Raw genomic sequence first — 18077 nt, 5'->3', positions numbered from 1 at the left:
TGGTGATGACCTTCGAAAGAAAGTTTGGATCCTCTTGAAGCTGTTGCTGAAGTTCCCTGCAGACTTCCAAGCGATGCTGCTTCTGTTCATTTTGCAGCAGTCGTGGCACAAACTTTGCCGCAATCCTCCTCATGTTCAATTCCTCTGACAAAATTTGATGACATGTACCATAACTTAGTCCCAAGGTGTTATAGAGGTCTTGGATGGTCAGTCTACGATCTTGCAGAATCAGATCCCTAACTTTTGTGACATTTTCTGGTGTTTTGCCCGTTAAAAGCCATCCCGAACGATCATCATCATCATCAGTCAGTATTCGGCCATTTTTAAAACGCTTATACCAGTTGTAAGTTTGTGTCTGGCCTAAACTGTTTTCACCAAAAGCTTGCTTCAACATTTGGTGCGTTTCTGCAGCGTTTTTCCCAAGTTTGAAACAAAACTTTATACAGACACGCTGCTCTCTGAGGTCAGCCATCGCAAAACAGCAAACTCACGGAAACACAACAATGGAAATACGTTCACCAACAATAAACCCAACCACTCAACTCGACGCCGCTTGCCACACTGATTCAAGAAGGTTGGGTGAGGAGACACCTGGCGGTATTTCGATGTACTCATAACCATTCGCGCACAAAATTCAAATTTTGGTAAGTTTTGGATTGCCCCACGTGTAAGAAAATACAGAAAAATTACTGACAGTAAAAGAATGTAAAACATTAGCAAAATAAGTCAAAACCAGAAATATTAAAAATGCATCATTATTATTTAAACAGAATTGCATGAGAAATATGACCAAAGTCACTTGCAAAATGTCATATCGCTAACATGGCTACTAGATCAAAATTCACTCATGCATTTACTTGTATGATGTTATGCAATGACCACATGGACAAAAATATGTGAGAGAACTGAATTACTACCATGTCTATAGCAAAAATAGTTATGTGACTCATTACGCACCTCGAACATCTTGAACAGCTGTAAGGGCTAAGACAAAGAAAATTGCTATGACAGGCTCACTGAATATATCAGACAAAACCAACATATACCTTGCCATTGTACAAATCACCATACTTACAGGAATTCCACATATGAACTTGCACATGCAGGCAAGGGCTGTCCCTGACAAAGTTTTCAGCAAGCCAAAACACAATTAAATCAAGGCAGCACACATAATACAAAGAAACAAAACAAACTCTGTGATTTTAGTCTGCAAGCGAACTATACCGACCAAGCGACTGTCGCTTGTTGGTGAAGTTAGTGCCAACTTTAGTGGATAGAGGGTGTCACGTGGTCAGCGCAATGAATCCCACAGATGTTAATTTCTGTTTTCTAGACCAGAACCACTATTTCTTTGAAATAGCTCCTCAGTTATCCTCACAAGGCTGAGTGGACCCCGTTCCAGACCCACTACTTGTCAGAAAACCTGGTAGCACCGGGAATTGAATCTGGACCTCTGGATCTGTAGCCAGGAACTCTGACCACTAGATCACAGAGGCGGTCCTAGGCAGCACATAATAACAAAACATAATTTTGAACCTGAACCAAAATGCCACTTGGAGACCAAGGCTCTGGGTAAAGAGTGTGTTCTGTCATAGGAAGTGGCTCCTAGCTCGAAAAATGCATGAAGTCTGTGTTTGGAAGGGAAAGTCAGATGATGACATGGGAGCAAGAAAACACTGCCTGAGAAGGAACATCGAAATGACTCGTACCAGTAGATGGTATCGGGCACAACAGTTACACACTGAGCTGATGATCTTGGCAGAAAGTAGTAGCTCCTTGACTGTACTGAATAGAGCAAGGCACACTACTGGTTACATAATTAACATGATAGTCCTATCAAGAACAGATAATTTTTGTGACATCTTTTACTCCTCTGCCTTCTTTAACTTCCATTGAAGTGTCCATAGTAATTAGGGTGCACAAGTCCGTTAACAGAAAGAAGTAGACGGCAACATAATGAAAGACAAAACATCCAAGCACTGGCCACAGGTATAACAACTGCTCGTGGTTAGAGGGGAATGTGGTTGTGACCTATGACAGTACTGTTACATATTTAGTCATCAGTGACATTATCTGTGCCACTACACTCTGGAGCTGTAAAAAAGGTCAGGAGCGAACAGCAGTATGCATTGATCATTTGTCCTTCAGGCATGTTCACTATTTCACTAAAGACATGTTAGCTATAAACATAAAACACCTTGATGTATTTAACGTAAGTTTTTGATATTTTATGTATAAGAAGATACTGTACCTTACCTTACCAGCTGGCTCTAAAGCTCTTTGTGGCCCTTGGCCTCCTGCATAAACAACCTCCAAGCATCTCTGTTCAACGCAGTGGATCTCCAGTCTTTAACTTTCAGTATCCTAAGGTCCTCTCTGACAGCAAACCACCTCAGTTTTGTTCTACCTCATACTCTTTTAGTATAGATCTTCTCATATAAGACTTTCTATGGCATTCTGTTAGCATCCATTCTTTCTACATGTCCCAGCCAGTCAAGTCTTTTTGCCTTTATAAACCTAAAATATCTCATCTATTTCTTCATTGTTTCTAGTTCTCCACTGCTCTTCTTCTTTTATTGGTCCATATATTTTCCTAACAAATTTTCTTTCAAATCTTCTTAAATTATTTTCATCCTATTTCTTTAACACCCACACCTCACTGCTATGTGTCACTACAGGACATATTAATATATTTTCATATTCCTATTTATATCCTTAGATTTTAGTAACTCTAGATTGGCATAATATGCCTTATTGCCAGATTGTATTCTTTCTTGTATGGACTGTTACATTATTTTTCTCATCTGTTACTGCACTTAGATATTAAAACTTATGTGCCATTTCAAATTCTTTGTCTCCTATATGTAACTCCCTCTATCTTATATTTGCGTGATTAGTTGTATTGGGATGAATGTACCTTGTCTTTGTTATGTTTGTAAAAAGGCCAAGCTGATTTGCTTCCTTTTCCAAAGTCAGATATACACTCTGCAATTCATTTTTTGTTCTGGTCATAATTATTATATCATAAGCATATGCACAAATTTTAACTGAGTATTGTGAATATGATGCATCTTTTGTTACCTTTTTGATTGCTGTCTGTAATACTATGTTAAATAATGTGGTTGACAGACCATCACCCTGCTTAACACCACTATAATACCTGAACTTTTCTCCAGTCTTGTTTCCTAACTTCACCTTAGCAGATGTTTCATGTAGTGTCGGCATTGTTAAGTTAACGAATTTTGTTGGTATTCCCATTTCATGCATAGCTTGTGTTAGTTTGTTCCTTACACTATCGAATGTTTCCTTATAGTCAGAAAATAGTATGTGTAGGTCTTTCCCATACTCACGAAATTTCTCTATTTGATGCAGCACAAATATTTGATCTGTTGTACTTCTTCCTTTATGGAACCCACACTGGTGTTCTCCAAGTTTGTCTTCTGCAATCTTCATATTTATCAAACTTGTCACAATTTCGTTTATGGTGTTAAGTAAGGTTATACCTCTGTAGTTATTGCAGTCAGATTTGTCTCCTTTTTTTATGAATGGGACAAAGTTAACCTGTCTTACACGTCGGTGGTATGCTTTCTTCCCATGTTTGTTTAATCAACTTGTATAGTTCTTCTTTTCTGGTCTAGAAAACTGAAATCAATGGCCGTGGTGATTCATTGCGCTGACCACGCGACACCCTCTATCTGCTAAAGGTGACACTAACTTCACCAATAAGCGGCAGTCGCTCGGTCGGTATATTTCTCTTGCAGATTAAAGCCATGGAGTTTGTTTCATATGATTCTTTAAGTTCTAAACAAGCATGAATAAGCATTTCCAGTATTATATTATCTTCTCCAAGGGATCATAGTCTTTAAGCTCTTCATCTTCATTTATCATCCTCCTTTTTACTCATCTGTTCTCGGAAATATTCTGCCCACCTTGTTTTGACTTCTGTTGGGTTTGCCACTGTAATTCCATCTTTTTCTTGGCATCCAATTGTCTGTAGTTGATATCCTTTGTTTATTTCTTTAACTGTCATGTATAGCTTCCTAGTTTCATTTTGTTTACTTAGCTCATCACTCTCATTAAATTTAGTTGTCATCCATTCTCTCTTTTTATATGCAGATTTTATTTGCCTTCTTTCTCATCTGAGTATTTTCTCCCTGTTCTTTCTTGTGTTTCTGTGAAGATCTTTTTGTCTAGCCTCATTTCTTCTTTTATTACTTCTTTACTCTCCATCCATTCATTCATTTTGTCTTTTATTTGTATTATTTTCAGTAATTTTATTTGCAGCAGTAGTTATTGGTGCTTCTATCCTTTCCCCTTTTTTGTGTTACTGAAGAGTTTTCATTACCTGATTGTTCTAAATTGTTGTTAGTTTCTTGGCTATACAGCATTCTTGTTTCCACATCCTTAAATATATCTGTGTTCCATTTATTTATTGCACCTTTCTTTCTTTCTTTCTTTCATATTGTTTACATAATTTCTTCAGTACAACATTTACCCCCAAGCAGTCTTTGTTTTTGTAGTAGGTAATTTTATGGCTGGACTTGACTGTCAGAGTGTTGATAGAAGAAATGGTATTGTATTAAGCAGTGTTGCTTTTGATTTTTAATTTAAGTAATTTAAAACTGGCTAAACACTTCTAACCTGTCATATTCAATAAAATGATATGTAGCAATAACAGTAGACTTGCATTCAGGAGGTCATGTTCAGTTCAAACATTCATTGGGACACTAACTGACCTGACTGAGATTTTCTGGTTTTTCTAAGCTCCCTTTGGCAAATGTGAGGGTGGTGCCATGAGTAGATCATTACCACTTCCTTCCAGATCCTTTCCAGTTCTATCATTCTACTGTTCAAGGATATCTGGTCTAGATCCTGACAGTACGAAATAAACTGTAATGTAAAAGGAAAAGATGCAACCCCTTTCATGTAGGATTAAAGTAAATTGTAGCACTCAGTGATATACATTTCTGTCTACTTACTGCCAAGCAGTCATCTAAGATCGTGAAGGTGACTGTGATTCCTGTGTTTATTTTAATCTTAATTTAGCAGTGCTTATATGAATAACATATACATCAACATTCACAGGCCAGCAGTAAAAAGCATATGATTGTAAGTTCTTCGGTAGTGCATACCTCTCATTCTCTCCCTTTTTGCCCTGTCATGCCCTGCTACTTGTGCGCGGATATCAGTGTGGCCCTGTACCTATATTTTGTAAACACTTTGTGATTTACTTTGAGAGCCATGACATGTCTGTCTGAAGTGGTAATATACAGATTGGATGGGGGGAACATTGCATGACAGCAAAGATTACATAATTAATTGCTGATATTCATAACTATGTATTGAAAAGTTTTTATCTAAATGTTGGGATAAAAATAATATGTTTGTTTCTTTCGATAAAAATCATGTATGAGAATCAGAGTGTATAAATTTTGTTGAGGTATGAACTGTGAATGAACACATCAATCTTACAGCTGCATTTTTCACTACTACAACTACTACTACTACCTGATTTGATACAGATGAAACAGGATTTCATGCTCAAGTGTATGTGCAGATTTTGTACCAGCATTATAATAGTGTATATTTATGACACAGTATTTCCTTTGTGGATTGTTGTTCAGGTTTCTCCCCACTTGTATTGTCTCATGTATTGATGTGGAGGTATTCCCAGTATGTTGAGGTTTTCTTGCAAGTTAATATGATTGCAGGTTCAGACTGCTGCTCTTAGAGCAGTTGGCAACATTGTGACAGGGACAGATGAGCAGACACAGGTTGTGCTGAACTGTGATGCGTTGTCTCACTTCCCTGCACTTCTTACACATCAGAAGGAGAAGATATGCAAGGTATAATAAATGTTTGGATCTTTAGATTAACCTTTATCATCCAGGAATATAATTTCATGAAATTTACAGCTGGGGAATTTTCTATTTAAATGCTCAATTCTGCATTATATCAAAACATGAGTTATATTTAATAGATTTTGTACCCTGTTATATTCAGGTAAAAACTAGGTTGTTAAATATGAATCAATTTACCCATGTACACAGTTTTTAAATGTCTAGGCATTGTATATGGATCTTAGGTTATGCTCCTGTACAATCATTTTCTCTTCTTTCATTTGTTTTTCATGATGATATTCTTGTAGCTGTGCCACAAATTTCTGAATAGTATTGTACATAGTAGAGCATAGTTACTGGCTACAAAATATCACTTTCCGTGTTACAGCCCAGATGTGTTTTGGGAAATGGTTTTACGTGGTGCGTTCAAGTTCTAAGGTCTCCGATTTTTTTGTCACGCAATAATCATACAAAAAATTTGGAACTTCTGTCACTTTTCAACGTAATCTCTCTGCAGCTGTACACATTTTTCACAACATCGACGCCATGATTCCATGGCTGCTGCAAACGCTTCTGTAGGAGTCTGTTTTGACCACTGGAAAATCACTGATACAATAGCGGCACAACTGGTGAATGTGTGACCACGGAGAGAGTTGAGAAAAGCCAAAAATCATTAGGAGCCAGGTCAGGTGAGTAGGGAGCATGAGAAACCACTTCAAGGTTGTTTTCACGAAGAAACTGATGCATCACATACGCCCGATGCGCTGGTGCATTGTCCTGGTGAAAGAGCACACGTGCAGCCTTTTCTGGCCGTTTTTCTCGCAGTGCTGGAAGGAGCTTGTTCTTCAAAACATCTTGGTAGGATGCACCTGTCACCGTAGTGCCCTTTGGAATGCAATGAGTAAGGATTACACCATCGCTGTCCCAAAACATGGCCACCATAATTTTTTCAGCACTGGCGCTTACCCGAAATTTTTTTTATGGCGGTGAGTCTGTATGCTTCCATTGAGCTGACTGGCGCTTCGTTTCAGGATTGAAAATTGGCATCCATGTCTCATCCATTGTCACAAGTGATGAAAAGAAAGTCCCATTCATGCCTTCATCACGTGTCAACATCGCCTGGAAAATTTCCCTGTGCGCAGCCTTGTGGTCATCCGCCCGCATTCGTGGCACCCACCTGGAGAACACTTTCTGCATTCGCAGGTCTTCATGCAAGATTGTATGCACAGATCCGAAGGAAATGCCAACTTTGGAGGCGATGTTTTTCACACTCAATCGGCGATACTCCAAAACAACTTCCTGAACTTGCTCGACCATGTTGTCAGACCGGCTGGTGCGAGGCCGAGATTGTTTTGGTTTGTTGTCACACGACATTCAGCCTTGTTTGAACTGTCACACCCACGAACGCACATTTTTCACATTCATGACATCACCACACGTCTCACTCAACTGGCGATGAATTCAGTGGGTGTCGCACCACGCAAGTGGAGAAAACGAATGATTACTCACTGTTCTTGTAACGAAAACGTTGCCATTTTAAGTATCAAAAACACTTCTCACTCTCACTGCCACCACTAGAGTTCTGTGTGCCGTACAGTGCTGCCATCTCTGTCATGCATTCACAAAGAGTGCATACGTATTTTAAACTAAACCGCATGTGTCTGTCTGCTCCCACTCCTGAGAAAAAAAAATGGGAGACCTTAGAACTTGAACGCCCCTCGTATTGCCAGTCAAGCCACATAAACATTTCTGTTGACAAATGTTTTATTTTGCTGCTCCTTAAATTTGGGCCTAATAAAATCAGTCTTACCAAATGTACTTCTTGACAGTGTTTGTTGAATTGCTCACTCCACAAAAAGGTGCTGTTTCCAAATTCCCTGACTCTGAGAAACCCACAAAAAAAAAGTTGACTGTTATATCTGTTACTTTGCTATCAATATTGAAAGCAAGCCATCGGTAGAAATTATTTAATATACTATTTTTATTCCATTATATTTTCATTGTTTGAATTGAAATGTGAGTTTTATGCGAAATGTATGGTGTGATGGCCTTCTGTCATGCAGCAAAATTCATTTTTGTTCCTTGAATTTCATTCAGCATACGTGGAACACTACTATTTTTATTCTTTGAAGGAGTATCACTAACATTCCATCCAGCTGTTAGCAGAGTGCATTTCTTAGACTTCAAAAACAAGATATAATACAAGAATTGACTTGTTACATGTTCTGATGAACACTTATCTGTAGACGACTTTTCCTTCTCAAAGTGGCATAGACACTGATTCTGATAAAGAAAAAATATTACGTAGACATACTGCACGCAGTGTACTGACAATACACGCATACAACCCAGTGGGTAAAAGAGAAGTAAAGCACCACATATTACTAAAAGCTGTACCCCACATAGCCTGATAAAGCAGACAAGTTATAACTACAGTAAATCCTGTTGAACAGATCTCTGGGGGGAATGGTTGCTCTTATACTAGATGGTGGTGATGCAAAATTGCATCAAGAAAATTTTTATCTCATGAGACTTAACACATTAAAGACCGGCAATTTAAATCACCCTGGGGACCGGCATTATTAAACCTACTATCCTAACTTGTGCACTGTTCACTTTAAAAATTAATATAAAATCTCCTAATTCATTTTGTGAACTAAAATTTTTGGAGAACACTTACCAATGCTCCTAGAAGTGCTTAAGAGTGTGATATTTCTGGAAACATTCCCCTCTGTCAAGTGGCATTGCACATAACTTGCAATGTAGACAGTCATACTCCCCCCCCCCTTTTTTCTTGTGAACTGTGCAAACACAGCATTGCCTAGAAGGATGCTTCCCCTTGGAATGTTCACTCTTCACAATTTTCACAAGGGTATGTTTCCGCATATCACCTGAGAGTCACCCTGGGTGGTCCACATGAGACCTGCATGGGGTGGGAGTTGATGGGCCTGGTTGCACTACGCCTGTGTCTGACTCTGGTTCTGCCACCACCATCTGGTCTGTAGCCCAGGCCTTTGCCACATTCATCAGAAATGCTTTGTATTTCAATTTCGAATCAGGGTTTGGATTTTTGTGATTTTTTTTTTTTTTAGATTTTTTGCTGTCCCTGCAATCTTACTACCCGCATTTTTGTCGGAGCTACTGTCACTTTGACTCTCTGTGGCCACAATTCTTTGTTCTCCCCTGTCACTGCCACTATCTGAGTCACCATCACAATGCATCTCGCAAGGCTCGTAAGCTAGCTCATCGGAGAAGAATTTGTCCTTGATCCATACCACACCACTAACTACTGACTGGTACAAACAAATTGAAGACAGGCAAAGCATTTTCCGTTAAAGGGGGTTAAGAAAACAGCTAGGTCATGTTATTGAATACTAAGCAAACATTCCGGAGTTTTTTGGCTCAGTATCTATGCAGCTGTGTGGCAAAATAGCAAGGTATAGTGTGTTGCAACCTAACGTGTCCTAAAATCTTGATATCATGTGACCAGTCTGCCACGTTTAAAAGCGAAAAGCATGATATCATGCGACTGGTCCTTTAACTGTTAACTGCATACAGTTATGATAAAATAATTTCTTTACTTAAGCAGCTAAATTGTGTACACAAATACAGTTACATAATTTGTAATGTTAGATTAATTTCCAACATATTTAATGAACACTGAAAGAACCTCATTCATGATCCTGCAAGGGTCATCACTTTAGTATGTATAGAGAAGCCTCAATTTTGCACTTTTAAGGGCTCATCTAAAATAAGTATAAAATCAAGGAAAATGTAGAGTCAGGTTAATAAGAATGATATAATGCAAGGAAAATATGGTTCTCTTGTACCATAACTGTGGATGATTTAAAAATATACTTGTTCGAAGACTTAACTGTGTGTATGTGGACACATATGGTTCTAGGATTTTTTATGATGCTTTATCTACTGATACTTTTATTTGGCATCAGTAATATGAGATGGTGATTATAACCAATGAATGGAAAGGATGAGGACAAAAGTAGTCATAGTCTATTTCAAGGTACTGTCCCCCAGGGTGGGTGGGTGGATTTAAAGGCACTTAGCATCAAAGACTGTTCATGCTTAAATAAACTTCATTTTAAAACATGGTCAAACAACCTGGTCTGAGTCGTATAAAATCAGATGAGTTAAAATAGAGTTAACAGTACCTCAGGCTTTATATGGACATGTCAGTAAGGTCTTAAGATAATAATTAAATTTCAAAAAAGAAAAACGGTTTAAAATTATGTGAATGTGTACATATGTCAGGCTGTACAGCAATCTGACATGCTATCATGTCAAAATGCAAAATGAATCAAATACAAACCGTTAAGAGGAAGTTGACATTGACTTAGACTGTATATGAGGACTTCAAATAATGAAAATCAGAGAGAAACTAGTTTAAAGTTAAGATAAAGCTATACGTATGTTAGACTGCAAAGGGGTCTGACAAAAGGAATCTTGATAAAACTGCAAAGTGAAGCCACTTAAATCAAATATTTAACCCCTTCCGGTCAAATGTCGGTGTAAAATTTTTGAGGAACGAATGCCATTTATATATTTCAGCATGTCACCTGTTAATAGCATGCTTCTATGTTCAGCTGAACCATGACCTTGTGTTTTGAAGAAACTAGAAATAATCCCTTGTGTAATATTGCTGAAGAATCTAGTAATGATATGTTAAGTGAAGAACTCGATATTGACTATGATGATGAGATGGATTTGGGAATTGAAGGAGAAACTGTGAGTGAAGAATCGAACAACGAAATGTCAAAGTGAGAGTGAGAGCTAAACGAGTGTTGTATGTTGGTGAGTGGGAAGACGTGACAGCGGACGATGGTGCATGTGGGGAAATGATGCTGCCAAATAAAGCAGTCAGGCCATCAAAAAGACAAGAAAGTACATTGGGTGATAAAACATAGAGAGAAACATTTTCATAAAAAAATTATGCCAGGTAGAAACATTGTAATAGATGAATCAACAATTGAATTCAAACACAAAACAGTTTTTGAAACTTAATAATAAAACAACAAAGTTGAGCAGCATCAGAATATTTGCAGTAGCTGAAAGTGACGCTGGTTACATTCACAGTATAATTCCAAATTATGGAAAACATACACATGACGTGTGTAACTTATCATACTCTGAGAAACTATCCATTTCAAGAATAGTTCTTTTCTTGATGGACAGACTGAATCAGTTTATCTGGTATTGAAGGTTGCCACAATTTCACTGGCAGATATTATAGCAGTGTTCTGTTGGCCCAAGAATTGGACAGTTGAAAATGTAAGCACACGTTTGGTCTTTTAACTTTATAGCCTTGTTGCACCAACTTTTTGGACAGAACAGTTCACTTAATGGATCGGCAGGCATTTAAAAACCCCTGAAGACCTGGCTGTGGAAATTTTTCTAAACGTGACAACCGGAAAGGGTAAAAAGGAAGTCTGTATATGGGCTATGGTGATTCACTGTGCCCATCCTCACCTCAGACATCACAGACCAGGCTGGAAGCATACTAATGTTGTGTATGGCCAGACTTCTGGCATTGGATAGACTTAATGGCTTCAAGGAACTCACAATTGCTTGATAAAATTCAATTAAGAAGGAGAATTGTGCAAAATTGTTTTTAGTTGGTACTAGCAATATTATAAGCCTCTCTGTTTATTCAGCTCAAGTCAATTGTGACAGTGAATATGATGATAACAGCAGTGCTCTAGATTTGTGTTTGGAAAGTGCTTGGTTGAAGTCTCAGCCCAAACATGAGCTGTCCTCTTATGTTTTCACAGTTTTCTACAATCCCATCAGGCAAATGCCAGGATAATATGTTGAATAGTCCATGACTGCTTCCTTCATCATTATTTTTTCTGTTTTATGATTTATCAGCCATGCTGTTTGATACAGTATGGTCTAGATGCTGACACCATCATAAAATAAACCACGAAAAAAGAAAGCCATGCAAAGCTGTGACTGGGTAGAACGTCTCACAAATTTCTGGAGTACGCAGTTGTGAGAGCATTATTAACCCATTGTATTTTAATCAGTTTTGTTATGTAAGTAGTCTGTTCTTTCTACCCTCCCTTTGATTAAGTATTGGGCTTGCAGGGCAGAAATGAAATGTTTTATATTTTTGCAGGAGGCTGTGTGGTTCTTGTCAAACATCACTGCAGGCAACCAACAGCAAGTCCAGGCTGTCATCGATGCAGAGTTGTTGCCAAAAATTATTAGGAACCTTAGTAAAGTTAGTATTGCTTACCTCTAGCTTTCACATTGTCTCTTTGTTATGTGATATGTATTCATACATACTGTTGAAACCCTGTGTATTAGTAAGTTGTGTCTGAAATGTGGCTAAGGGGTAGCTTTCTAATTCAAGAATGTACAACTGGTTGGTTTATTGAAGCATAGTCTCCAACCAGAAATATTAGTTACATATTGATGCAGGTAATCAAATTTGCCTGCAGATATATTGAAAAATGTTTACACACTGTCCTCAGCAAACAGAAACCTTGAAGCAGGCTTTATAATAGAGAGAATATTCATTAATGAGCAGGGAGTTGAACTGTCTTTTTATTTAATTCTTACTGTTAGCCATTTCACTTTACCTCAGGGCTCTGCCTTTCTAGGTGTTAACAGCAGTGAACTGTTACAGGAATTTTTGGAGGGTGCTATAAGTCCTTCATCCAAAAGCTTGCTAGCGTGTGTAATTGTCTCCAGTTTGTGAGCATCTGGTAATCTGTAAAGCCATACTTTGTTACTCTTGTTTTCACATAATGCTGGAGTGGGGACTGTTTGACTAGGTTATTGCATAACAGTTTATCTCCTTCCACATAAAATATGACGTGAAACACAAAAGTTCAGAATGACAGTTTTGTTGCACTACAACAAATAAGTTCACAACAGTCAGAAGCAGCATTTTCTGATTGGTCTGCAGCTAGCCAATGTAAAGCAGCATGTCAGAGCCAACAAGGTCCACATTATGGAGAGTCCATAATTTGAGGCAGTAACCTAGCAATGAGTGGATGATGACAGAATACAGAATAATTGTGAATACCCGAAAGTGTTGTAATCATTTGTAGAAGGGACAAATTGTTGTCAGATCCAATTACAAACACAAACTCCATGTATAGTTATCTTTATGTTATATATTATGCAGAAAAATGGAGGTAAGCTTTTTCTCCGTTATGTAACTGTAGTATTCATAGCCTCAGTGTAATGTGTATAATTTACAGTGAAAAGTGTCAATTCTCAAATGTTTCATGCTCCAACTTTCATATATAATTTTCTGAGTAGAAAGGTATGTGCGTATATTAGCAAGTAAATGTGAAGCCTTGTATGGAAAATAATAGTATCAGTATTGAAGAAGGTGTGAATTGAAACCCATTCTTTTCTAGGTGTTTAAATGTTACTTGAAATATAAGGACTGGTCTTAGCAGAACCTTCAAAGAAAACACTTTCTAAGCATTTAAATTCAAACATGGAACAGTTAGAGAGATACTGATGGTTCTCAAAGTATGAAAGAGGGCATATGTGATTGTTCAGATGAGACCTCTTTGTTGTTTTGGATATTCTTTCACAGAAAGACCACATTTTTTAGGCATGACCATGTGGTCAAGAGTGCGTAAATAATACCATCATTTCTAGAAGGTGTTGGATTTTGTGTTGGCAGGGTGAGTTCCAGACACAGAAGGAGGCAGCATGGGCAATAAGCAACCTGACTATCAGTGGTAACCGGGAGCAGGTGGCACGGCTGATCCAGGAAGGTGTGATCCCACCATTCTGCAATCTGCTGAACTGCAAAGACACGCAAGTGATCCAAGTGGTTTTGGATGGCATCAACAACATGCTCAAGATGGCAGGTCCTCAGGTTGAGCAACTTGCAAACATGATTGAGGAGTGTGGAGGTAATCTTAAATAATATAAAAAATTTGTTTGTTTGTTTTTCTAGTGAAACACGTTTTCCTTAAAGTAGATTTGCGCTCAAATCCCACCACCTTGCCACATACGAAACATGCTTCACTGCTAATGGCCAAAGTACCATATTTTATAAATTAAAAACAGTTTCTGTGTAAATTGCCTCAATACAAATTTACAGCTTTGTGTTCTAGTTTTCTTGATTCTTCATTTGTATATTTCAGTTTTGGCAAACTATCCCCAATGCTGCAACACTTCAGAAGTAACCTGAAGCTTGGAGAGATATCTTGACACAAAATAGCAATTGGACCACTGGTTGTAATATGTATTGTATGCATCCATCACCTGCTTTGTTAGGTCCAGGGCACAGGTTACTCTTTCGACCTCAAAAGAGGTCATCATAGTGGAGGATACTGTAAGGTTGATTGTTGGGGGTAGGGGCTGGTTACTCGAATTGCCTAACTACATACAGCTGGAGAATCTGTCCTCCCCTCCCCCCATTTTAGTGTAGCTCCAATACACAGGCAAGTGCAGTCTTTCTTGAAAGGCCGAATTGCCGGCTGTCCTACCATCATTCTGTCAGCAAGGACCTTAGCTGCCATCTACTGAGAAAAGAGAGTCTCGATTGAATTAACATGTGATGCATTATAGACATAGATGTGCATTTCTTAAAGGAAATAAATTGTTTAGAGTAACTCACCAGGACAGTAGACATTGAAAATGTTCCCCTTCTGTTGAACAGATTTGAGGCTTTTGAAAAGGTTGACATTAGTTTTTGTTCAGTAACAGTGATGGGTGTATTTCACAGATGCTGTGCTGAAGTTCATCTAGAGGGGGGCGGAGGGGTAGTGTGTGCGCATGTGCATGCAGGGGATTATTTGAATCGCTTTTATTTAGATTTCCCCACAGTTAAAGATCATTGGGAGATAAGTCTGGGGATCTCGGCTGCAATCTGTAACTTGTCAAGCTTTCTGCAAATACCTTATCCAAAACATGAATGAATGATCAGCAGTATGCGCTGTATTACCATATTGCATGATATAACCATGTCTTTTATTATTATTCCTTAATGCTTTCAGAATAGGGCCAAAGAATGCTACTGGCACACTGCCGTGAATTAATAGTTAATTAAGAAAAATGGTTCAAATCTGTGTAGCAGTAATGGCACACCACAGCAGTCCTGATCATGTAGGGGTACTTCATAAGTGTCTCAGATTAATGTGCAACCAATATCCACTCTTGTGAACATTGATTACCCACTGAGATGGAGCCATCCTTCATCAATAAAAAACATAGGTTTTGGGTCTAGAACACTGCATGTACTGCCTGCAAAAACCAATTACAAAATTAAATTTTTCTCTCATAATTTCCTTATTAATTTGCTTGAATTTATCTAATTCTGTATGTTAGGAGACAACAGTTTGTCACTGTCAGCTAATTGTGTTGGATTTGCAAGGCAAATGTTATAATCATGCTCCAGTTCAGAGATTTTCCTTAATTAGCACATGTATTATGGATAATCCGCTGAATCTGCAATAATTGTTTTTTTTTCTTTCTTTCTTTTTTGCTTAGGTGTTATTTTAATTCTTGTATTGGGGTTTCACTCAGGTCTGTCTGGTAGAATTAGGACGGTTTATCTTTTCAGTCTGTGTGTAGTTTCACTATTGTCTAATGAGTGCACTGCTAGTGGAGTAGTATGGTTTTCTAATTTTGTAAAGTATTTGGTATTTGACTTTTTTGTTTCACTGAGCCCTGTGTTCATTTGTAGATTGTCATGGATCCTGTGGTTGCTTATGTAACAAGGTGCATTCAGAATGGATTGGAGAGTCTTGGATTGAAAGATCTAGAGGATTTTGATGTTGGAATTGTAGGCTGTCCCCAGTAGCTGAATTCCATAGGTCCATATGGGTTTGAGTACTGCTTTGTGCAGGAGGAGTTTAATTGCTGTTGATAGTGTTGATCTTTTTCCGAGCAGCCAATGCATTTGTGCCACTTTTAGATTGAGCTTTTTTCTTTTGGTTTTGATGTGCTCTAGCCATGTCAGTCTTCTGTTGAAATGCATGCCCACGTAAAAGACACAGTTAGGTGTCTTTTCTTCACTAATTCAGAAACTGTCGCTGAAGCTGGAACTTGAACACCACAATGCTTGCAGTGTAACCTCCATTTACGTAACATGATTTATTGTTCACATCAGTATAATACAGAAAACCCTGCTGATAAAATGTGTATTTCACCATCTTAATTTAGTACTGTAAATGAGAACACAGAACAGAATTATGAGTATCTTATCAGAACAAAAACACAAAGCTGTGTATGTATGTATGTATGTATGAATGAATAAATAAATAAATGCATAAGGGGTGGGCCATAGTAATCCACCCTTTGTATGTATGTATGAATGAATGAATAAATGAATAAATAAATAAATGCATAAGGGTTAGGCCATAGTAATCCACCCTTTGCACTGTGAGCTTTGATGATCTGTTGTGCTTCCCCTTTTTGATTAACCCTTTATCAGTCCCACACTTCGAATGAAATGTAGGACTGTGTTTATGGGAGCTTCATAGTAGTCATTTGGTTCCATAAAAACTGGCTCAGGTGACAAAATCTTAAGTAAGCTATGACCTCACAGTTACATGGGATGTGTGTGGCTGAGTCATCTTTTTCAAGCACTGTTCACAAAACAAAGCTAATTGATATATATATTGGACTTAGTCATTTGCAGACAAACCAGATAAACAGTACCTAACTAAACTAACTTTGTGGTGCTGAGCCCTTCTTGAGAAGCTGCCAGTTGTGCAGCTACTTAAGAACTATCCAGCATTTTATGGAACCCAAGGTTCATTACCATGTTCATAGGAGCCCTCCACTGGTACCTATCCTGAGCCACATTGATCCAGTACATACCACCCTATTCTATCTCTCAGATCCATCTCAGTATTATCCACCCCACTGTGTCTTGGTCTTGCTAGTTGTCTCTCTCCATCTGGCTTTCAGACCAATATCCTATATGCATTGCTCTTCTCCACCATTTGTGCTACATGCACTACCCATCCCATCCTCCTTGACTTGATCATTCTAATTATATGTGGGGAAGAGGACAAGTTATGAAGCTCCTCAGACAGCAGACGAGAAGACAAAAGGTTCTGGACTGAATGGTAGCAAGTGTTACCTGACTTCAGTCTCCTCTGAATTTCCTCCTCAATCAGGTTTTGATTTGTTATAGTTGTTCCCAAATATCTGAACAGTGCCACATTTTCAAAACATCTGTTTCCTATCATTATGTCATGATTTTGCCCTGCACTGTGGTGATGGACAGCAACATACAGGGTGTCTACAAAAGGTCTGACACATTTTGATCTTTAATAATTTGGAAAATAACAAAGATAGAGAAACTCCAAAGTTTTGTGTCTGTTGTTAATAAAGTTGTACATGTGCTACTTAGTTTTCTTTGTGTTTACTTCTAGATCAACCTCCTTACTAGCATCAATCAGAGTTTCTGTGTTTTTCTTTATGGTATCTATATTGTCACCCAGCAGATTCATATCATAGCACAGACCAACAGCTGATGTATCCTGTTTAATTTCAGCTCTACCTGGCTTTCCTGGACCTTCCTAATGGCATATTCTGAAGAAAAATTGAAAAGCAGTGGCGATAAAAGAGTTACCTTCTTTTATAACATTCTGGATAGGAAAATTATCAGACAAATGTTTATGTATACTGATTCTTGAAGTCTGTGAATAAGTGATATACTGTCTCATTGTACTTCCGATTTTTCTCCAGTATTTGAGGAATGCAGAAGATATTATCAGTAGTTGATCTGTTACTTAGAAACCCAACACACTGATGATCCCCAGTAATTTCATGTACAAGATGTGTCCCAAAAGTCATGAAATATATTTCTTTCCCGCGCTCCTACTGGTCGGAGCGTGCTGGAACCAGTTGGGTTAGGGGGGGAGATACCTTTGGCTTCACAGCGCGCCCAAGGTCAGTCTGCTCAAGCATCGGAGGCGTCAGTATCGCTGATTTAGTGTACCTGTGTTTTGTGACCACGTCACGGCGCGCGATGGATACTTTTGAACAACATTGGGCGGTCAAGTTCTGCACAAAGCTCAACAAAAAAGCTGCCAAAACTCACGAACTGCTTAAGCAAGCATACGGGGAGTGCCAGAGTGCTGAATGGCACATCTCGGCTTCCCTGAAACCGAAGAAGGCGAAGATGAGCAAATCCAAAGTGAAAACAGTGCTCGTCATCTTTTTCAACGCCAAGGGTGTGGTCCACAAAGAGTTTTTACCCCAAGGACAGACCGTCAACGCTCCCTACTACGT

The 18077-nt window shown here is 38.4% G+C and overlaps 1 protein-coding gene across 1 annotated transcript in view; it reads left to right on the top strand.

Annotated features, from left to right (window-relative positions):
* LOC111862150 (importin subunit alpha-3) overlaps positions 1-18077 on the top strand; it is a 62714-nt gene that overhangs the window by 39599 nt on the left and 5038 nt on the right. Inside the window, exons 7-9 of the mRNA XM_023847330.2 lie at positions 5712-5846; positions 11974-12078; positions 13504-13738. Coding sequence (XP_023703098.1) covers positions 5712-5846; positions 11974-12078; positions 13504-13738 — 475 coding nt within the window. The remainder of the gene's footprint in view (positions 1-5711; positions 5847-11973; positions 12079-13503; positions 13739-18077) is intronic.

This window comes from Cryptotermes secundus, unplaced genomic scaffold (assembly GCF_002891405.2).
Source record: "Cryptotermes secundus unplaced genomic scaffold, Csec_1.0 scaffold799, whole genome shotgun sequence".
In the NCBI taxonomy this organism is placed as follows: Eukaryota; Metazoa; Arthropoda; class Insecta; order Blattodea; family Kalotermitidae; genus Cryptotermes; species Cryptotermes secundus.
This window is presented reverse-complemented; position numbering and strand designations above follow the sequence as displayed.